This window comes from Pogoniulus pusillus, chromosome 10 (genome assembly GCF_015220805.1).
Source record: "Pogoniulus pusillus isolate bPogPus1 chromosome 10, bPogPus1.pri, whole genome shotgun sequence".
Taxonomy (NCBI): domain Eukaryota; kingdom Metazoa; phylum Chordata; class Aves; order Piciformes; family Lybiidae; genus Pogoniulus; species Pogoniulus pusillus.
In genome coordinates, this window is record NC_087273.1 from 5,462,621 (window position 1) to 5,478,612 (window position 15,992).

At 55.2% G+C, this 15,992-nt stretch overlaps 2 protein-coding genes across 3 annotated transcripts in view; both read left to right on the top strand.

The window, feature by feature from the left end:
• The first annotated feature begins 990 nt into the window (after positions 1-990).
• On the top strand, positions 991-8,209 carry LOC135179073 (ubiquitin carboxyl-terminal hydrolase 42-like). The gene is made up of 12 exons (XM_064150443.1): positions 991-1,437; positions 1,825-2,022; positions 2,454-2,564; positions 2,639-2,741; positions 2,811-2,959; positions 3,118-3,188; positions 3,698-3,780; positions 4,030-4,138; positions 4,470-4,610; positions 4,815-4,915; positions 5,294-5,792; positions 8,108-8,209. Exons 1-12 carry the CDS (start codon positions 1,395-1,397, stop codon positions 8,207-8,209), a joined length of 1,710 nt encoding a protein of 569 aa, XP_064006513.1. The 5' UTR covers positions 991-1,394.
• Positions 8,210-11,272: 3,063 nt separating this feature from the next.
• RASGEF1B (RasGEF domain family member 1B) overlaps positions 11,273-15,992 on the top strand; it is a 49,508-nt gene continuing 44,788 nt past the window's right edge. The window contains exon 1 of one of the 2 annotated variants that reach the window (XM_064149622.1): positions 11,273-11,447. The gene's annotated coding sequence lies outside the window, so the exon portion shown is untranslated. Of the gene's footprint in view, positions 11,448-15,336; positions 15,430-15,992 lie in introns of those variants that run through there. The other variant, XM_064149621.1, reaches the window with a different exon arrangement.

The following is a 15,992-nucleotide window of genomic DNA, read 5'->3' on the forward strand; positions in this document are numbered from 1 at the left end:
ACGTCCTCCGAGAAGGAGCATGCAGGTCCCGGGCGGCTCCGAGCCACGGCGGTGCCTTTGGTTAAGCAGTAGGAGCACACTGAGCCTGGGCTTATAATGACTGCAGCCAAAGAGGTTGCAAACCCCACCCCGTGAGTACCAAATATCTGCTGTTGCCTATTTGTTGCTGAAGCTTCCCTCTCTGTCTGGGAGGGAAGCTTCCCTTCTCAGCCCTGGAACCTAGACTCACAGAATCAGCCAGGCTGGAAGAGACCTCCAAGCTCATCCAGGCCAACCCAGCCCTGGCCAATCAACCAGACCATGGCACTAAGTGCCTCAGCCAGGCTTTGCTTGAACACCTCCAGGGACTGCGACTCCACCACCTCCCTGGGCAGCTGTGGGCACAGGAACCTGCTTGGGGCTGCCAGGGGAGGGCCCTGCAGTTGCTATTGGTGCCATTCCAATGCCAATCTCTCTGCCAACAACTTCCTCCTAACATCCAGCCTACACCTCCCTTGGCACAACTTGAGACTGTGTCTCCCCTTGTTCTGTTGTTGGTTGCCTGGCAGCAGAGCCCAACCCCACCTGGCTACAACCTCCTTTCAGGTAGTTGTAGGCAGCAATGAGGTCCTGTTGAATCTTTTCCTCTTCTTGGCCTTTATTAAACAAGTAGTGAAAAGAAAGTGAGGAGGAGGAAGAGAAGAAATTTCATTTCCACGTTGCTGTGGAAACTTTCCACTGTGAAGAGTTACTTCCAGGTTGTAAACTGTTTAATATTGCATCTGTACTGCACCTAACCATCCTAGGACAAGGAGCAATAGGTGTAAGTCGCAGCAACAGAGGTTCCACCTCAACACAAGGGGGAGCTTCTTGACCGTAAGCGTCTCAGCGCACTGGCACAGGCTGCCCAGAGAGGTTGTGGAGTCGTCTCCTCTGGATCCTGTCAAGCCTTGCCTGGATGTGTTCCTCTGTGATCTGTGTCAGGCAGGATTGCCCTGCTCCGGCAGGGGTGGGTTGGACTCGATGACCTCCTTGGGTCCCTTCCAAGCCCTGACATCCTGTGAGCCTGTGAAAGCATCTTCCCAGCTGAACAAACGACCCTGCAGTAAGTTTGGGCATGCTTTTATGTTACTAAATACTAATCAGTCACTTGCATTAGTATCAGATCTGCCTTACACAAAGCCCCTAACGGCCACGCTGAGGAGAGTTCTGCCAGAGGAGCAAACACCCACGGCAGAGCTGTGCTGAGGGCTAAACACTTCTTTATTTCTGTTCACTTTACAGGACAGGCCAACAGCTGGGCACAGATGAAAGCCCCTCGAGTGGATCCTAAGCACAGGAGCTGAGCCGTCCTGCGTTTCTGCTCTGCTCCTGCTGCCCCCTGGGCTCCGTGCAGCCCCGCGTCACAATGGGGCATGGCGCCGGGACACGCCGGCGCTTGTGACCTCAGCGGGCCAGGTCTGTATAGGTTGCAGAGCAGCCAGCCCCAGCCAGTCGGACTGAGCTGCCCTTCGGCCTCACTCCGCTCTTCCTCTGCCGCTTGAGCAAGTGGCTGCTTCTGCTAACCGCTGCTCCTGTACTGCCCCCCAGTGCGGGAGGAGTCTTCAGCTCCCATTCTCTCTGTGCTGCCGGTGAGCAGGGTTGGGCTCTGGGGACAGACGATGGAGCAGGCAGGGAACGGGACACAGGAGCAGGCAGTTTCAGTGGCAGCCTTTGGCTGCCCCCGGTGCCCTTGGGCGCAGTCCGGGCTGGCTGTCCTGGGTGCTCCTGGGCAGGACCAGCTCTGGCAACACCTGAGCTGCAGCAGCATGGTCTCACCTCTCCTCCCCTCTCATTTCCCTGCAGTGCCTGCCGAGGGAATGGCTCCGCCAGAGGGAATCCTCTCATCCGAGGAGATCTGCCTGGAGTGGCAGCAGAGACAGGGCCCTGGAGCTGGCCTCTACAACATGGGCGAGACCTGCTTCATCAACTCTGTCCTGCAGTGCCTGACCTACACCCCCCCTCTGGCCAACTACTTCCTCTCCGGGCTGCACAGGCGCTCCTGTGAGTACCTGAGGAGCTTCTGCTTGTGAGCGGGGGGAGGGGGGGCACTGCCCAAGCATCCCCAGCAGATGGGACTGGATTTAGGAACGAAGCTGCCCTCCTCTGCCAGCCTCTCCAGGGGTGCTCCTGGAGCTGAGGTGCCACTTGCCACGTCTGGCTGTCTTCACCTTCAGACAGGCCCCGTGTCCTGGCCCCAGCTCTCGGGGCCTGTCCCTGCGGGTTAAGCCCTCTGTGTGCATCGCTCCCAAGCCTGGAGTCAGCTCAGCATCCCTCTGAAGCAAGTTTTCTGTGCACTGTCCTGGCCTTGCTGGGACGTGGCACCTTGGCAGAAGAGCAGCAGAGCCTGTTGCTAGAGGGTCAGGATCTCCATTAGCTTTCCCATCTCTGTGGGTGGTTTGCTCACCTGAGCACTTTGCTTGCCTCCCCTTCAGGCCAGCAGCAAGTCTTCTGCATGATGTGCACGATGGAAGCACACATCTGTGACGTCCTGCAGGCTGCAGGCAGCATCCTGGAGCCCCTGAGTGTCCTCGAGAGCCTCCAGTGTAAGTCATGTCAGGAGCTCTGCCAGGCCTTCTCCATTCCTGCAGCAGAGCACCACTGACCTCTTCTTTCCCAGGTGTTGGAGATCTGTTCCTGGATGGCAGGCAGGAGGATGCACACGAGTTCTTCTGCTTCCTGCTGATGGCCATGCAGGCAGACTGTCCAACTGAGAGCAGCAGGTAAGCACAGGCAAATGACCTCCTCAGTGGTCCCCAGCCCTTTGGACCCCTTGATGCCCTCCCATCCAGGAGAGACCTGTGCCCAGGGCTTTCAGACAAAGCCAGGCTCCGGGAGGAGAGAGCTCTCTACCCGACGCCATTTCTTTCCAGCCTGGAGCTCTGCTTGCCCTCCAGGAACATCATCCAGCAAATATTCGAGGGCCTTCTGAGATCCAGACGTAAGTGTGCAGAGTCGCCCTTGTCCCTGGAGCTGTCGGTGCCCTCCTGCCTGCTGCGCCCAGCCCCTCAGCGTGTGGCTGCCGCAGCCGGCAGACAGAGGGCACAGCGGCACCGTCGGTGGCTTCCCCCTGGCTGAGCTTCTCCCTTTGCCTTCCAGTCACCTGCCTGAGCTGCGACGCTGTCTCTGATTCCTACGAGCCCTTCCTGGATGTCCCCTTGGATGTCGGGGTACGAGGGTTTGTCCCTGCGCTGCCAGAGGCCCAGGGCCCCTGCAGCTTTGCAGAAGCCACATGCTTGGCTCAACCACCACCTGCTGGGAACAGGAGAGAGCCTGGTGGTGGGTGGGAAGCGGCAGGGATGGTGTCCTGGGCGGGCCGTGGTGGTGGTGTTCCACTTAGGGCTGGCTTTCGACTGCACAAGCAGGCACTGCTCTCTCTGCGCCCACAGTGTGCCCCCTCCTGCTTCCTCTGGCCCTTGCCTCCACCCCACCTGAGCTGCCAGGCTCTGATGGGTTCTGAGCCTGCAGACAGTGGGAGCTGAAGCGAGCAGAGAGGAGTAGCTCTTGGCAGCCCGGGAATGCCTGGGCATTGAGGGAAAGGAGGGCATCAGGCTCTCCTTCTGCCTCCTCCTGGAGGCCTCCTCGGCCTCAGCTACCAGGGCCACCTTCTCAGCTGCCAGGAGGCCTTTGGGCTGGGGCTTCTCCCTGAGCTCGGAGCTCTGCTTTCTCTCTCCTGCAGGGAGCCTCATCTGTCAGCGCAGCTCTGCAGGGCTTCGTGCAGCCAGAGCTGCTGGACGGAGCAAACTGCATCAGATGCAGGAGGTGAGGTGGTCCCCGATGGCACTGTCAATGCCAGGTGCTGCACCGAGGTGCTGCCCTTCCCCCAGCACAAGTCACCTTCTGCCCTGCACCTGCAAATGCCCCCTCAGAAGGCTCAGCTCTTTGTAAGGTGACCTCACGGGTCTGAAGGGCCTGCAGACAGCTGCAGGGCGTGTGAGACCTGGGAGCTGCTCTGGCCTGCTGGGGCAAGAGAGGCTGCATTTCAGCACGGGCTCTCTGCTTGCTTTCCAGCTGTGACACTGTGGCTGCAGCCTCCAAGGGGTTCAGCATCCAAGACGCGCCCCCGGTCCTGACGCTGGCTCTGAAGAGGTTTGGCATGACCGGCAGAAAGCTCAGCAAGGTGCGTGGGCAGCTGCAGGGCAGCTTCCTCCTCCTGCAGCAGGAGGCTTCCCAAAGCTGTGCCCCTTCACAAGCTCCTTCAGTTGCATATTGCCAAAGGCCCTTCTGGGAGCACCGAGGGGAGTGCCCGTGGGCAGAGCAGCGCTGCTGTGCTGGGGCAGAGCTGCTCTGGCCAGAACAGTTCCCTGCCACCTAAACTACTGCAGGTTGCAGCAGGGCAACCAAGGATCGTGGCCCAGAGTCGCGTTCACTGCCCTCTGCGCCCTGCTCCGCAACCCCTCCTGTGTGCGGTACCTCAGGATGGCTTCTGAGCCCTCTGGGTCTCCCTGCAGGCTGTGGAGTTCCCCCTGAGCCTGGACCTTCGCCCATACATGTCCCAGGCACGGGGAGAGCTGTGCCTGTACAGCCTCTACGCTGTGCTGGTGCACAGAGGCGGCGGCAGTGCCAGCGGGCACTACTTCTGCTACGTAAAGGTGAGCAGAACCTGCCTGGCTGAGACGTGTGCTGGGGAGGAGAAGCTTCCCCAGCAGGGTGGCTGGCAGCCGAGGCCTTGGGGAGAAGGTCTGCCCAGGGCCGGGGCTGGCTTTGCTCTGGCACACTGCGGGCTCTGAGCTTCTCCAGCGGTGGGTTGGTGCCAGCAGGCAGCTCCTCTCCAGCTCGACTCTCTTCTGTTGCAGGCCAGCAACGGGCTGTGGTACCGGATGGACGACACCTCCGTGACGCCCTGCGCCGTGGGCACCGTGCTGCGGCAGCAAGCCTACCTGCTGTTCTACGTCAGGTGGTGGCAGCATCTCCTTCTGCCTCTGCTGGGTCTCTTCTCGCCCTCCTGAGCGCACTTCTCGCTGGCACAGGAGACAATTTGCTCCCTGTGGCCTTCGGTGCTGTCAAACCTGAACCAGCCCTCCTCAGCACTTCTCTTCCCTGGCTGGGCTTTAGGCGGCTGCCCTCCTGTCACCTGCTGCTTCTCTGCTCTCTCCTCCTGGTGACAGGAGAGAAGAGCACTCAAAGGAGTCTGCACAAACACCCCAGTGGATCTTCTTCCCACCCCTACTCTTGGTTCTGTCTTCTCTCTGCCATAGAAACTGATCTGAGAGACACAGCCCCGGGGGTGCCTGCAAGAGCAGCCCTAACCAGAGATCCCTCTCTTGTTCTTCAGGTGCTCTGCTCCAGACACTGCAGAGACCACTGCTTCGTCTCCAGAGTCACCACAGGCACAGGCAGAGCACCTTAGTGCCTGTGAGGCTGGCAGTGGGCAGCTGGCTTCTCCCCACTGCCAGAGTGGCAACGGTGCCAGGAAGAGGCTGCGGAGCAGATCCTTGCAGCAGGACAATGATCCCTGTGGCAGCGCTTCCACGGACACCACAGGCTGCAGCCCACCAGCAGGGAGAAGGAGGAGGACTGATCCTCCAAACCCTGACGGGGCTTCCAGGGAAGTAGCAACTGCAGGGCCCTCCCCTGACAGCCCCAAGCAGGTTCCTGTGCCCACAGCTGCTGTTGAACAGACTCAGCTGGGCATAGGCTGCAGCCCACCAGCAGGGAGGAAGAGGAAGGCTGATCCTCCTAACTCTGACAGTGCCCCCAAACGCATCAGAACAGCAGGACCCTTATCCAAGGCTGCAGATTACTTCAGATCCCTTCTTCACGATGGCCTCTGTGTCCTGCTTGAATGGGGGATGAAGAAAGCTCACTCCAAATCCCTTCTTCTCCCTGGCCTCCATGTCCAGCTTGAATGGGGGAAGAAGAAAGCTCACTCCAAATCCGTTCTTTCCTCTGGCCTCCATGTCCAGCTGGAATGGGGGAAGAAGAAAGCTCACTCCAAATCCCTTCTTCTCCCTGGCCTCCATGTCCAGCTGGAATGGGGGAAGAAGAAAGCTCACTCCGTTCTTTCCTCTGGCCTCCATGTCCAGCTGGAATGCGGAAAGAAAGCTCAACCCTGTCCTGCACAGCCTCCCCGCAGAGGCTCCCGCTTCTCCAGGAAGGGGAGGTGACCCTTCCTCCCCTGCCATACAGCACCAAAGCACCAGATCGTGGCAGCAGTGGCTCGGGCAGTTCTTGCAGTCAGTTGTTGGGCAAGCTATAGAGGCCCCTAAATTAAAGCCACCTGCCCAGCTGAGCCAGTGGTGGATGCTGACCACGTGCCAGGAGGGACCAATGTTAAATCCTTGTCCCAGATTCAAGAGGGCCAACCTGTGCCGGTTAAACTGCCCTCTGTTGGGGTTGTGCCCATGGCACTGGCTAAGCCCAGGGGGTTATACTCCTTCCCATAGCACCCAGGTGAAGCCCCACTGCATTAGTGTGTGTGGGATTGTGCCCAACTATTAACTGCCAAGCCCAGCCACTGCACGTCAAGGCAAGTCTGGTTTTTTGAGGGACAGATTCAAGGCCCAGGACCAGATTCCAGCACATCGACCATTACCTGACCAGCACCTGGGAGAGGGAGAACCAGATACACAGGAGACAGAGGCACCTCACCCAGGTGACCAGAGGATGACAGCATCAGGACCCAGAGAGCACAACCTCCAGCCATGGACTCAGAGCAAGTAAGGCTCTACTGTGAACTTTATTATTGCTCTGCCAGGGACAAAGCAGTCAATCAATTGCTAATTTAAGTGCCAGCAGCTGTGGATCACTGCATTCACCCAGGAGTTCTGATGCCTACCCCTTCCTATGTCCTTGTCCTCCTCTGTTGGCAGAGGACCAAAGGCAGCCCTCCAAGGCTCCTGAGAAGCCAGTGTACAACTAGGATGACCGCCTGAAGATGCTGGACCATCTCCTGGAGCTCACTCTAAACATCCAGAGGGCAGAGATGGTGACTGAACAGCTCCAAAGAAAGCTGCAGGAAGGCCTGACGAAGTGGCAAGATGCCAAGATGAAGGCCCAGGCTGAGAAGCTCCCCAGCAATGCCCTCCTGCTGAGCAGGCAGCAGAAGCTGCTCGATAATTTGAGGCTGCTGCTGGAGGACTCAGGAAGCCCAGCTTGGCTCAGGGAGTGTGAGCAGAGGAGCAAGCAGCAGCAGCTATGCATGGCTGGGCGGTGCATAGAGGCAGCCTTTGCCTCCTGCACCGCTTGGCTCAGGAAGTGCTGCAGGTATTGCCAGTTCTAACTGGCATCCCCAAGCCTCTGTGCTGTTCCCAGAAGAAGAAATGATTCCCTTAGCAGCCAGAGCAATTGGGAACCTCCTGGGGCACCTCTGTGTAAAAACGTTAAGAAATCATTTATCTTCACCACTGATGTGAACAGTAGGATCAAGTGCACCCTCGGAAGCAGCACCCAGAAGCTTGGAGAGGAACAAACCCTCCTGAGAAGCCTCTTCCAAAGAGAAAGGTGAGAAGCGGAGCTGGGCTTGTCCAAGCACCAAGAAGGTGTTTGAGAGCCCTTGTGCAGAGCTCATTTCTGCTTCCTGGCAGTGGGCTCAGCACATTCCTGCCATCAAGGGGTCCCCAGACTTGGCAGGGATGTGTGTCCAAGCTGTCCACAGATGGTTCCTGTTGCTCACCAAGCCCCTGCTGACAACTGCAATGCCCTGGCAGCTGTCTGACAATGGCTTTGGCCTTCAAAGGGGGTTCTGCTGTCTTGCCACCTGGTTTCTAGACCCCAGGAAGCCCTGGCACGCTTTGGGCAGCAGCAGGCACACTGTGGCAGGCACTGCCTGAGCAGTGCAGGTTCTGTGCCAGTTCCCTGCACTGATGCAAGTCTCCCGACTTGCATCAAAGTTTCTGCAGCCTTTCGCCCAGGGGAGCTGGGGATGTGCACACCTGGTGTTAGGACATCCATGGAGAGCCACTCCAAAAGAGATTCAGTGGCACTGCAGGGCCTGAGACCTGCACCCTCTGTGCTCTGAGCTCCCCTGGGCTGGCTCCAGTCTCTTGTCCCTCTCTTTAACCAGAACTGATCCAACTTAGCTGTGCTGCTCTGCACTTGACAGCAGCTTTCAGACCCTGAGGGGTTCTTTTTCTTCTCTTCCTGACAGAGGAAAGTGGAGGAGGAGGAGGTTGAAGGGAAGAAACCTCAACCAAAGAAAGCCAGACCACTGCTGCCTTCAGCTAAGAAAGACTCCAGCAAGCTGAAGTGAGTAGCCAGGGCTGGGAGGGCAGAAAGGAGCTGGCACTAAGGGCCCGGATGGCCACAAATGTTCCCACCCTTCTCCTCTGACTGCCCTCTCTGGCCCCAATCCAGGCAGCATCTGGCAAAATACTACAGAGAAGAGGTCAAGAGGCTGGAGCAGATAGCTGATGCCATGGTGAGCCTGTGCCCTGTGCTGCAAAGCTGACCCAGCTCTTGCCATGGCACTGCTCCAGCTGTGCCTGGGCAGCAGCCTCGCTGGCTGACGTTGCCTGCACAGCTGCAGCTCTGCCTTGGCAGAGTCAGGGAAGGGTTGGACTGGAGGAGCTCAAAGGGCTTCTCCCCCCAGAACAGCTCTCTGCTGCCATGCACACAGCCAGAGAGCACAAAGCTGGGGGCTGGGGCACATCAGGGCTGCTGCTGAGAACCTTTTATGTTCACTCCTGCAGTGAGCTGGGAGATAAGCAGGGAGCACAGGCTTTCCAGTGGGATCTGCTGGCTGGAGAGCACAGAAGAGCTCTCCCCTGAGAAGAAAGCGTGAGCTGTGGCGGCCCAAGTCTGAGCCCTGGCACTGAAGCTGCAGCTGAGAGTCTTCTAGAGGGGAGCTCATTTGGCCTGGGGCACCTCTGAATATGGAAGACCAGACCTGGCCGTGGCCCCCTTGGCTTTCTTCTTTCCCTCCACGTGTTCCCCAGAGCCTCTGTTGAGGCTCTTCAGGAGGGGAACTCGTGTGGCCTGGGGCACCTCTGAATATGGAAAACCAGAGCCAGCCCTGCCCCTTGGGGTTATTTCTTTCCCTTGATGTGTTCCCCAGAGCCGTTGTCTCAGCCGAGCAGGAGCAGAGCAGAGCTGGGCTGCCTTGGCTGTGCAGCAGAGCTGCTCTGTGCCCTGTGCCTCCCTGGCGGAGCAGCGCTGAGCCTGGGCGCTGGCGCTTGGTTGTGTTTGTGCCCACAGCTGGCACTGCCAGGCCCTCCTGCACATGGCCCTGCTGGGGCACCCAAGAGGGACTGCACGGAGGTCCTGCAGGGTCTTGCGTGTTGCGCTAAATGGACGCAGGATCCGCGTTAGGAGGGGACGAAACGGCGAGACCTGCCCCTGGCCATGGCCGAGCCGCCCGGCACCGGCGCGGCCTCCTCACTGCGCTTGCGTCGGGGCGGGAGAGCGGCGGGAGGGCACCCGGGGCGGCCCCAGGGGCGAGCGGGCGGCGCAGGCGCACCGAGGGGCCTCTGGCGCACCGGGCGGCCTCTGGCGCAGGGACTTCAGGGACTTCAGCGTACCCGGTGCTGACTGTAAACGGTGCCCTTGGCACGAAGTTGGTAGGGCAGAGGCTCCCCTCGTGCCCAGCGCCGCTTGCTCCTGCAGTAACGAATAAATTTGATCTGTGTTTTTATGCCTGGCTGTAGTGCCTTGGCTTTGGCTTCTGTCCCCCCCCCCCGACTCCCGCTTCCCATTCTCCACCTGCCCCCTTCGGCTCCTTCTGGGGACTCTCTCCCTCCTGCCACACAGTTTTTGGTCCTGCCCTGTGTGTGAGCACTTGCCCAGACGGTTGGTTCCTTCCTGTGGGGAATGAGCAATCAATGCAGGAGCTGCTAGTGAGGAGCTGCGCCAGGACTCCTGCTCTCAGCTGCTTGTGCACAAGTTGGCATCTTCCTTTTCTCTCTCGTTCTCCTCTCGCCCTTTCCTTTGAGAGCAAGGATGGGTCCCACTGGAGATGCTCAGCGTGGCAGGAGGGTCATGGCTCAAGACATCTTCTACCCTCCCAAAAGGGCCTCGAGGAAGCCTGTACTGGGGTCAGCTGCTGGTGAGCAGCAGGGCCTGGCCCCAGGCACTCCCTGACAGGTTGGTGCCATCCAGGGGCAGAAGTTGCAGGAGAAGTGAACAAGTGGTGGCTGAGGTGTTTGTCCCAGGCTGTTAGAGGGCTCAGTGCTGGCAGAAGAGCTGCTCAGGACTGGTGCTTGGAGAGGTTTCTGAAGTGCTGCCAGGAGGATGTCCCCCAGGGCATGCCCAGCATTCATGCCCCTGGCAGCGCTGCTGCCCTCTTGGCACTGCAAGGGCAGCTCCCTGCAGTGGCCTCACTGCTTTGGAGCTTTGCCCATTCTGTCTCTTGGGTACTGAGGCGGCTCCTTGGAGGAAGGAGGTTTGCAGCTGCCCCTGTGCTGCTGTGACAGGATTGGGGTGGGCAGCCTAGGCCCATTCTGCATCTGTCATTACCCTGAGCTGGCTGCTGCTCACAGAGGGGGTTGGTAAAGCAAGGATGAGCTGGAGAGAACACTGGCAGCACTTTGCCAAGTGTTTATATACTGAGCTAACATGGGATAGGGTTTACCTTTCTGGTTTTCTCTCTAGCAGACAGCGAGGTGCTGTCACCATTTGCAGCTTTACACCAGGACCAGGTCACTTACAGGCAGTGAATCAGCTGCAGCCCCAAAACTCTCAGGCTCTAAGGGTAAACAGGATGGAAACCAGAAACGTTTTCCTAGAGAAGAAGTAGTACAGCTGCTCCTGACAGGCTTCATCCGTAGAAACCATGAGAGGAGGAGGATCCACTGTTTCAGTTACTTGATTTTGCAGCACTGGCCAATGGATGTGAAGGGAAGGAGCAGAATTTTAATGCAGGAATAAGTTATAATTCCTTCATCTAGATGTTGTGCACATTGAAATGGCAGCCTGGTGCTTGAGTGTTGTTATTAGGTGATACAAGCTTCAAATAAAGTAAGTTTCAAAAGGCCTTTCCCTTGTGTTCAGCCAGCACTGAAGATGAACAGAATCTTCCACTCTATTTTAGTGATTCTCAAACGCTGAAAAACAGGAGGGGTAAATTATAGGATGCTTTGGTTCAGCCTCTTGTGAAGGTCAGGAGAAGCTCAAGCAGGCTCTCTACTCCTGGGAGAAGCTCAAGCAGGCTCTGTGTTCGTGTCATAAAGCCTGGTAGAAGTGTGGTTGGTGCTTGAGCAAGGTGCAGCCAGGTGTTGCTGATACATTTACCCGCCCGGGGCAGAGCCCTTAACAAACGACAAAGAGCAGCTTCTCCTTGTCTCTGATGCCCCTCTCTAGGGTTCTTCAGCTCGCCTGCAGAAACCCTTCCCCCCAGCTCATTAGGCAATTGACTACAGGCGAAGCGGTAAGGCTGTAAATGGAGTTCTGCTGTGCAGAGGTTTCTCCTGTTCTTGCTCCATGGAAGCATTCTGGGCAGCTTGGCACTTCTCTCCTTCAGAACAGACCCCAGGGACCCTCACCCACCCGCCTTGGTGAGTGTGTGGTTATAGATACATGTACTGGGTGTCTGTGGAAGACTTTTCCTTCTGAGACGGTGTTTGGGGAATCAGATATCAGAGTTTATTGTGTGTGTGAGTACCTGAGCACTCAATTCCTGCTCGCTTCTTAAAAACAGGACGCAGATTTTGTTCCCTGATGGGAAGTTGGAAGCATGGAGGCTTGGAGCTCAGCTTTAGACTCACTCAGGCTGCTCCCCCACGCTCCTGTGTGGTTTTTCCTTAGATCTTTTCTCCCTGCTTGGAAGCCTGTGGGCTGAAGTGAGGAACCTGTCCTTGTGCTCTGGCAGAGCTCTGGGCTTTGAAGGGAGCTGCAGCAGCCCAGAGCATTTTCTTGCAGTAGGGGGAGTAAAGTGTCCATTAATGAACCCTGTGTGAGGTCAGTGGTTTGCTGGGGTGCAAAAAACCTCAGTTGTGCTGGGGGACATCTCTTTATTGATGTGAGATGTTGTTTGATTACCCAAGGTATGGCTCTATCCCACAAGGGAGGTTTTGAGACTCAGATCCTGAGTTTGGGCAGTAATTTGTTGGTGAGAAGGATCCGGTTTTGTTTGCCTTCTCCTGCGTGAAACTATGGCGCCTGCATCCTTAACCTTGGCACAGTGTGGAGATTGCCACTATGGGAAGTGTTCTTTCTGTCATGTTGTCCTGATTCGACTGGTTGGGAAGGGTCATTTTTGTGCTGCTCCATCAGGTCTGTGTCCCTCCCATGCCAGGGGCTCCCGAGCTGGCCGAAGCACCGCACCTGTGTAAGAGGCTCTGCTATGTGCACATCACTTAACAGAAGTGTAGGGGAAAGCCTTTAGGGTTTGAAGAGAGAACTTAGTGACCTTTTGTCTCAGAAGACAAAAGAGGCTCTGCCTGGATGCTCATGACTTTAGAGTTGGGTGCTGCAGAGTGTTCCCAGAAGTCTTGTGTTGCAAAAGTGCTGCCAGACTGATGGGGAACTTGGCATGATTTCTGTGCTCTGAGACTCCTTCACCCTTCCTTTCACAGCAGATATCCTCTGGGTACAGTGAAATGGGTTTGGATATTGTTTATTTTGACTTCTGACATCCCCTGAATTTTGACTGCTTGCTTGAGTTGCAGATGTGTAGCCTGCTGCCAGGCTGAGTGCAAAGCGTGTCCTTGATTTAATTGTGTGGTGGCTGTTGTCTTACAAGTACTCGTTAAGTGCTCAGTGAATACACCAGCATCTGATAGTAAGGTCTGATGATTCTGAAGAGCAGGGTTGAAAATACTGCTGCTGGCAGGGCACTGGGAGCACCTGTGGAGTGAGCTGCTGCTCTGGGGGAGGCGAGAAGTGATGCGCAGCTTTAACCCCTTTGTGCCACCTGCCTTTTCCTTGAGCAATACTTTTGAATCACGGATAAGTTGGAAAAGGGCCAAGTACTTTTTGTAATCTGCTTTGTTCTCTGCCCTTGATTGTCCTGTGTTTGCCTTTCTCTTTGCTACCATCAGCCCTCTGCCTGAGCAGGTGACAGCGATGTCACCAGTTGGATCATTTAGGCAGCCAAATGGAAACCAACAACCACCTTTCTAGTTCAGGAAGGAGGACAGGTGTGGTTGCAGAGCCATAGCTGTCCTGTGCAGAGCTCTGTGGAAGCTGATGGAGATCTAGAAAGCTGGATCAAAGAATGTGGAGCTAAGCACCAAGAGAAACCCCTGGGGGAACTGTCAAGGCTTGCACAACTGTCTGCTCTTCAGGCAAACTACAGGTGGCCTTACTGTGAGTGCCTTTCTCATGGGCCTTGCCGCATCAAAGATCAGAGCAGGGAGCAGCTGTCCTCTGAGGCAGGCGCGGGAGCCTGGAAGATGAGATAGGCTTTCCTCTCAAAGCAGGGACCTTGTGGAGAGGTCTGTGCTGGTCTCTTCTCTCAGGTAATTAGTGATAGAATAAGAGGGAATGGCTTCAAGCTGTGACTCAGTAGGTTTAGACTAGATACTAGGAAAAAAAAAATTCCCAGCAAGAGTGGTCAGGCGTTGGAATGTGCTGCCCAGGGGGGTGGTGGAGTCACCAACCCTGGAGGTGTTTAAAAGTCGCTTGGATATGGTGCTTTGAGGATATGGTTTAGGGTGCACTTTGCAAAGCAGGGATATTGGTTGGACTTGGTGATCCTGAGGGGCTTTTCCAACTTGAATGTTACTGTGAAGAGCAGCAGCATTACAAATCTGATGGACAAAACACAGCCTGTCAAGCTGACCAAAATCCATCTTCCTTATTCCTTTCCATTTAGACTCCTCTCTAAGGCCACCACTGACATAAAAGCTGAAGTTCCTCATCTGAATGCTATAAATAGTGCCCTGCCTTTGTCCATCACAAGCAGCTGTGACGAACATGCTATCACATGAGCTTCTTTGCTCTCTCTTTAGCTCCCTTTACAGAACCCCAGAGCTCATTCCATTTTCAGGCTGCAGAGCAGCAGTTTGCAGGACTTGCCTCCCAGCCATATGCTTTTGTGGCAAGCAATCCACTCAGTGGTTACACCATGCTGGGTAGCCAAGAAAAGAATCCCTCTTGTTTGTTACAGTTCTATGCCTGGTGGTAACATCTCATAGGAAGAGGTCATTTCATCTGTACTAACCTAGACTGTATTCTTGCCCCAAAGAAGTCAGCTAGTACAACTGCAGGGCCAAAGCTACACGTCTTTATCTGCAGACACTGATTTTATAGGCAAAGTAGCAAGAAAACTGAAAACCAGATGTAGCTGTGTGTCTGTCTCTTCTCACTCTAGACTGTGTTGCTAATACTGAACTGCCTTTAGTGTTGTGCATTCTTGAAGTGGTCTTTGTTCTCCTACAGCTGGGCTTACTGTCAGAGCAGTCTAGGTGAAAATGTTCTTAATCAGTAAAAGAGCTCCTGAGGTGTTGGTCAGGACCACAAACTCAGTCTCAGTACCACGAGGTATTAGATTCCGCTGTAAATTCAGTTTTATTAGGCCAAATGCTCAGACTGTGCAACACACAACTACCACATTGACTTCAAAGGAAGGTGGGAAGAGCTCATCATCTGTGAGCAGCTGTCCCAGGAGGTTGTGTGTTATTGTTTTGGAACAAGGGAGCTTACATGGAGTAGAGAACTTTGTAGTCCTAGCAGGGAATCGGAACCAATGTGTAGGTGTGAGGTTTGGGTAAGGACAATGACTGCACCTGTACCACACAAGGTGGCTCACTGTAATTATGGAGACACCATCAATTAGTATTTTTCTGGGACAGTGGCTGCAGGAAGCTTTCTTTTCACTCCTACCAAATCATTACCTTTCAACATCTACCCAGCTTCACTACCCTGTCTGCAAGACTGATGTCCAAACAGTGCTGCAGATGACCAGATCCAGGGCTTACAAACCCATCAAGTGGTGACCAAAGTCCTTTTATAGAATACTCATCCCTCCTCCTGTAGACAGGCCTGGCTCCTGCTGTTCAGTAAAGGCCAGATACTAAGACCTGCTGAGCGCCTTCTGTTCAATCCAGCACGAGTCAGATTCTTGTCAGCTTTCAGGATTTAGCTCCAAGCTCAAGTCTATTTTTGAACTCTCATTAGCACAGGAACTTTCTATGTTTCACACCAGAAAAGCTTTTCATAAGGATGAGCCTGGAGTTGTTAATGCTGACTGATTCAGAAATAAACTTGAGGGTTTTTTTCCTTTTTTTCCCTGTAATTTCTGTCAAAACCTTCCTCTTGTTGGAAAAGATTTGTGTCAGAAGTGACCTTTTCTGAGGGCAATGATCTATTCAAGTGGATTTCATCATCTGGAAAAATCAAACCCACTTTTTTAGCTGGTGAAGATGTCTGTGCCAGAGCTCACCCCACGTTGAGTTGATATTTTCTCTTGCAGGGCCCATTCCCTGCGTAGAATATCTGTAAGCCACTGTGAATGTCAGCTGAGCTGCTGTGGAATATCACTGAAGAGTGGAGTTGGTGCTATACAGCAAACAGATTGACTGTGCTAAGTGCTTGGTAAGCAGTGATTTGATTTCAGGCTGAGATTCAAGAAGGAATGAATACAACCTGTGCAGCTGCTGCTTTCTCTAAGTAGAAAAGTGGGTTGGAAAAACAGTATGTTCTGCCCTCTCTCCATGCACTTCACTCTGCTCTGCTGAGACCTCACCTGCACCCAGGTCTGGAGCCCTTAATTCGTGAAGGACATGGACCTAATGGAGCAGGTCCAGCAGAGGGCCTCGAAAGTGATCAGGGGCTGCAAGGACAGGCTGAGGGAGCTGGGGTTGTTCGGCCTGGAGAAGAGAAGATTTCAGGGGGACTTAATAATGACCTTCCTGTACCTGAAGGAGATTACAAGAAGGATGTAAAGAGACTGTTTGCAAAGGCCTGCAGTGACAGGACACAGGGCAGTGGCTTCAGACTAGAGCAGAGCAGATTTAGATTGGATGTGAGGAACAAGTTCGTGCACCATAAGGTTAGTGGAACATTGCAGCAGGTTGTCCAAGGAGGTGGTTGAGGACCCATCCCTGGAGCTATTCAAGGTGAGGCTGGACAGGGCTGTGTGCAGCCTGATCTAGTGG